The sequence below is a fragment of the Octopus bimaculoides genome, chromosome 3 (genome assembly GCF_001194135.2).
Source record: "Octopus bimaculoides isolate UCB-OBI-ISO-001 chromosome 3, ASM119413v2, whole genome shotgun sequence".
Classification (NCBI taxonomy): Eukaryota; Metazoa; Mollusca; class Cephalopoda; order Octopoda; family Octopodidae; genus Octopus; species Octopus bimaculoides.
The window spans coordinates 24,850,612-24,856,761 of record NC_068983.1 but is presented as its reverse complement, the minus strand read 5'-3'; the positions used below and the strand labels follow the sequence as shown (position 1 = coordinate 24,856,761).

The 6,150-nt window shown below is 36.0% G+C and overlaps 1 protein-coding gene across 1 annotated transcript in view; it reads right to left on the bottom strand.

Annotated features, from left to right (window-relative positions):
- Positions 1 to 6,098, bottom strand: part of LOC106867197 (uncharacterized) — a 29,992-nt gene extending 23,894 nt beyond the window's left edge. The window contains exons 1-2 of the mRNA XM_014912006.2: positions 6,032 to 6,098; positions 1,875 to 3,848 (exon numbers count right to left, since the gene is read on the bottom strand). Of these exons, the coding sequence (XP_014767492.1) occupies positions 1,875 to 3,795 (1,921 nt within the window). The 5' untranslated portion in view covers positions 3,796 to 3,848; positions 6,032 to 6,098. The remainder of the gene's footprint in view (positions 1 to 1,874; positions 3,849 to 6,031) is intronic.
- Positions 6,099 to 6,150: the final 52 nt, after the last annotated feature.

Genomic DNA, 6,150 nt, shown 5'->3' with positions numbered 1-6,150 from the left:
TATATATATATATATATATATATGGCAGGAGTGGCAACAAAAGAAAGAAAGAGACCTCGATATTATGCAAATAGAGGAATGTATCTGTAAAAATATGTGACACTTATTCAGTAGCCATGATAAAACTCCGAGTTTCCGATGCCCGGGCGTTGTTCCGGGTGGGTGGGGTGCGTAAACATACATACATTACAAATGCAATCGGTAATCGGAACAGTAAAAATATGCAACACTTTTGTGATTTTGTCATTGTTCTCTATATTCCAACGATGTAGGATTTGTATCTTTTTTCTAAACCAGCTCATTCTTTACAAGAAGATTTCAAATAATTAAAAACAGAAGACAATATCAATAGAATACAAACACTCGTATAGAATTAAGTTCTAACCAAGTTTATGTATAAAGTAATCAGTTACAGCTGCATTCTTTCTGTGGTCAATAAATAAATAAATAAATAAATAGCTGATCTTTAATGAAACAGTAAAAAAAACGCTTGAATTATCCAGATTGATCTCATTTTCCTCGTCACAATGAAAAAAAATACAAGTGGCTTAAATACAATATCTTCTTTACACTAAGACTAAAAATATTTGTTTACCAAAAAGCATACTTATCAGTTTACCTTACATCACTATTTACTCAAAACACTTTGTACAATACGTCTGACAATTAACCCTTTGCATGTCTTTTGTGTCACGTGATACACAGGACATACTTTATGGGCGTCCATGCATCATATATAATACACATTTCCCTTTTTCTTTTCCTCCACCTACCACGTGATACACAGATTAACTCAGGACCTATGAAAGGAAAGCTTTATATTATTAGGTACGTATGGGAAAAGGGTTAACAGTTCGAAAACAAGAATGAACCTTTCAGAAGAAATTCATGAAAATACTCTGGACAGACAAAATGGTTAATAACGTTGGCTACGTTTTCCATATTACTCAAAGTACGACAGAGAATTTTCATTCTATGTGAGTTTGTGTATGCAATAAATAGCTACTTGCTGCAATTTTCCCCGGCAGAGAGGGTCAATAAAATGAGCAAACGATCTCTGATGAACCAGCAAAAAAAAATATGGAAACCAGTAATAAATAAAATCCTTTTTCATGATTATACATAGAAAAGCATGTAGTTTAAGCAATGCCTCAATTTCATTCCTCTCGGCCAAAGTAAAAATATGTTTACTCAAAGCACGATTCTACAGGGTGTCCACAAAGTCTGGGTACATGTATCGGGTGAGACATTTAAACATGTTGAGAGGCAAATTAATACCTTAAATTGAGCGCCAAGGCGAGGGACTTCTGAATTTGTTTCAGCAGGATGGGACCCCAGCCCATTTTGCCACAACTGTTAGAGATTGACTTAATGACACTTTTCCTCACTGGATTGGAAGAAGGGGTCATGTGGAATGGTCTCCTCATTCACCAGACCTTTCTCCTCTTGACTTCTTTTTCTGGGGTATGTTGAAAGAGAAAGTTTACTCAATAAAGATTACAGATTTAAACCACATGAGAGAACGCATTACCAGTCAGTGTGCAGAAATTGATGGCAGTGTAGACTTATTTAATTGAGTTCACCTGAATTTTGCAAGGCGCATCAAGTTATGCAGTGAAAATGATGGAAATCATTTTGAAAATATTATTTATTAACATTATAATTAAATAAAATTGTTTTGTTTTAGAAGTATGTGTTAATCCCATGTACCCAGACTTTGTGGACACCCTGTATTTTAAATTTCAATATTTACATAAGTACATACGTATTTGATTTATGTATGCTTATTAAATGTATTTATGGTTTCTTTTTTTATTTTATGCAAATACTTCAAAAGAAAACAAAAAAGAAGTAAAGAAAAGAAGAAAGCATACCTTTGGAATATCTGTTGATAGAGTTTATAGAGAGTACATCGAAACCGATAAGAGTTCCTAACATATTTGAAGGCAAGAATTCGGTGTTTGAAATGTCTGACGGTGAACATTGTGTCGAAGAAGATGTACAAGTTTTTGCAGGTGATGCATGTACTGATTGTACGTTTGGATCGCTTGAGGCATTTGGTGTTAATGATGTTGATGAAGAGGGTGAAATGGGTGAAGCAGTTGGCACAAAAGGTGACGCCTGCAAAGAGCGAAAACGAGGAGAAAGAGAAGGTGACAACGATGACTGAGATGAATCGGTGGAAGTTGAAGTTGTTAACAATAACGTCGGACCTGGTGGCGCTGGTTGTTCTTGAAGTGGAGGTGGAAATCTGCGCATGCTCTGAGAAGAATCTGCAGAAGAACCATCTACGGTTGCAAAAGAATCAGCTGATGTACTACCGTTGACGGAAACGTGTTCTGTGGCCGACTCATTGACCGTTGCAAAGGATTCTGCTGACGTACTACCACCGACAGATGCACCTTCTGCACTGACATATTGAAGAGTAGGTGATGACTCGGTGTGAGAAGAGCAATGTTTCATACTGGTTTCTTCCGTTGCTTCGTTGCATTCTTCTGATGTGAATAAAGACTCATAAGATTCTGTAGAGTAGCTGCTAGCTGAAACGAATGAACCAGAGGAGGTGATAGAATAATTAGATATCTTTGGCTGAGCGTTAGCCGGAGTGTTAATATAAGGTGTCGTCAAACTGGCAACACCGTCCTTATCAAATGATTGACTGCGTTGCTTCTTCTTTTCAATTCTGGTTAAACGGTCAGTTGAAAGGGGGCTAGATTTCAGCTTGGGGACACCAGGCGCTCCTTGACAAACATCAAGCAACTGATTTTGGTAAAATGGCCAAGATTTTCGATTAATTTTACTAGAAGACCTATTGCTTGTCTTTCGAAAAGCCAGCGTCTCGCAATCCCCTTGTGGACCAAGCGCAACTGCAGCGGCGGCAGCTATTGGAGCCTTCAGAGAGGATGATGAAGATGAAGTGGACGATGAAGAAAATGCAGAAGCATACATTTTAGGATTCGTTTTACTCTTCTCTTTTGTAGCTGGTAAATTTGAAGAATTTTTCACTATCTCTTCAAGGCTTTCAGTTTGCGATAATTCCTTTGAATCATTAGACTGTCTTTTGGCTTGAGTCGCTTCTGATTTTGGCGAAATATTTTGCTTACTGCTTTTACTGGACGGAGAGCTTTGGGTAGACGGATGTTGCTTATGAATACCCTTCATCATTTCTGAGGTGAGTGTTTTGGTTGAAGTGTCAGAGCAAGACATTTCATTGGTGTTTTCTTTAGGGGAAGAACCAATTATATCATCATTAACACTTCTTATACTAGGAGAACGCGTACGGCATTTCCGGATTTTGACACAGTTCGACGTGGATAACTTACTTCCGGTTTCAGTCGAGCCAACTAAACTACAGTTCGAAACTGAATGGTTTAGATTCTGATCCAAGGAACTGTTATGCTTTTTAAGAGAATTTCGTTTCACAAGCGGATTATTATTACAGCTTGCACTTCGTTTTGGCTGGAATCTGTCATTAATATTGACTAACGCTCCAGTAGATGAACTTCGGACTGGTTTTATTGATGGAATGTTGCATACAGCATTTAGTGGATCATAATACCACGAAGACGATGGAGATATAGAACACCTGACATGTTTGTCGTTTATTTTCGTGCTCTTTACACTCGGTGATGTCCGTCCTTTTGTCTTCGTTTTAGTTTTGTTTTGCATAGAATCGCCTCCAATGCTTTTTAGCGAAGATGATGACTTTCTACTCGTTAAACTTTCTCGAGATTTATTCTTTGTAAGAGTGTGTGGGGGTCTATTATTAGGTGCTGGTTCTATACCATTTCTCATAGAATTTCTCTGATCCGGCCTCCTCACACAATGCTCATATTTTTCAACGATCCCTGTATAAAAGAAACAGAAGTTATTTAAATAAATGCAAATAACTAAAACCTTTCTACTAGTTATACTATTAAACTGAGTATAGTTTTCCCTCTTTTCATTATTTTGCTTTTGCTTTTTACTTTTGTATTCATTAGTCACTTAGCCCTTATTTTTTATACGAGAAGCGATGATGGTGAAAATATCAACACTAAAATCTTATTGGGACTTGCTTCCTTCACTCAAAGGGGATAAAAAATGATATCAAGTTACATAAGGTTTTAATTCACAGCGTAAAAGGATGAAAGTAAACACTATAAAGAATTTTAAGCTAGAATCTTACATTTCTACACTATTTATTGTCCTCACATATAAAGTAAAATTCATTTCCAGCATTGGGACATATTTAGTAGCAAGTGCTAGAATCTTGTTTGATTGAATGAAATAGAGAAAATGCCAAAGCTTGATAGATAATGAACCCGAAATTTAAATGATGTACATCATTTAGTCCTGTGCTGTTACAATTTCTGTCACTTTATTAACTCTGTTGAATGCGATATTTTTTGATGTGTGCAAATGAATTAATCTGAGAATATTCTTCTTTCTGAGTAAGCAACATTGCTGTCAAAAGATATCAACAAACAAACAATTTCAGACAAATTTTCTTGATGTGACAACTTTTATAAACTCTCCCTATGAAGTGGTGAGCAACCAACAATAAAAAAAAAAGGCCTCAAGCAACAACTTTAGTTACCAAAGGATAAGAAACATTATGAAAATCTAGTGAGGAGCTGCCATAAAATTCATCAATAGATCAAGATTTAAAAGAACTAGAATCATATTTATTAGGGAAACAAGAAGGAAATTTGCATTTGTTCTTCGGTATTCTAATGCAGTTTGTTTGTCGAAGAAAGTGTTGACTTGTACTGTTTGTTGTTTGTCGCGACATGTTTGTTTTTACATACTCTCTATCCTTATAACTTACATGTCTTTTTTTTTAATTTTAGGTCAACTATGATTGAGTAACCCAGGGACAAAGATATTACAACATTTATCATTCCGTCTTTTAGATTGTTCCAGAGCTACATTATCTTATGTATTTTACTATTTTGTATGACAGTCGAGTGTGACACATGTGATACACATGACAAACAAAGGGTTGTAGCAAGACTCGTCATATTACGAAGCCTAAGTCACGACATAACACAACTTTGTTTGCGTAAGAGGTCACGTTATTGACCTATCAGTATCAAGACTTCTCATGATAAATTATTCTTGATCCTTCTCGAATATTACGGCACAAAGGTTATATAACGATTTCTTTTTCAGCTCCAATTTTCAGAGTGCGTGGTGACCTACGGTCCAGCTCCACATACTCCCTTGCCATTTATAACAGTCGCTTTCACTACTTTCTGCTCAAATTGGATATGTCGATATAGTTGGCCGATATTAATCTACTGTATATATTTTCTCCTGTCTTGACAACTTCATTGCTGAGCTATGAACGCGACTGAATTATTCCTTTGATTGTGCAGACTTGTTGTGGAACTTTATAATTTATGACCCACTTAAATATTACTCAAACGCTGAGTTACTAATAAATGTCTCTTAGGTGTTGTTGTAGCATCCACACAGAGCCTTCTATGCATAGCATTCAAACAGGGTTAAATACGAATCGTACTGCAATTTCTTTTGCGATTTCACTTTAGGTACATTCCGGGTGTTTCTTACTTGCTATCCATTATTTTTTGTATATTTGCTTTGTTTTGTTTTTATTATTCAGATAGTGTGCTGTTTTTATCTTTATTTGTTTCTACATTTAAACACTAATACTCTACATAACACCTTTCTTCTCTACGTAAAATATCCCTTTTATTTAAAAAAAAAAGACGAAGTGTTTTATAAGGGTTCTTTCTACTAAAGATGGAAGACCCAAACTTTTGAGAGGAGGAAGCTAGTCGAATACATTGTCGCCAGTACTCAGCTGGTACTAATTTTATCGACCCCGAAAGGATATAAGACAAAATCAACCTCGGCAGAATTTGAACTCAAAATGTAGAGCCGGAAGAAACGCTACTTAACATTTTTTTTCCCCCGACGTGCTAACGAAACTGCCAACAGTGAGCCTGCAGAATAAAATTTGAAACAATACTATAAAATATCAACACAAATACGACTAAACTGCATCATTTTTATGGTAACTTACTTGAGTCAAGGACTGGTTCTTCCTCACCAAAGTTTCTACTAATAAAAGCTGAAATACAATAAAGAACACGACTTCAGAATAAATTTCCATAAACACACACACACACACACACACACACA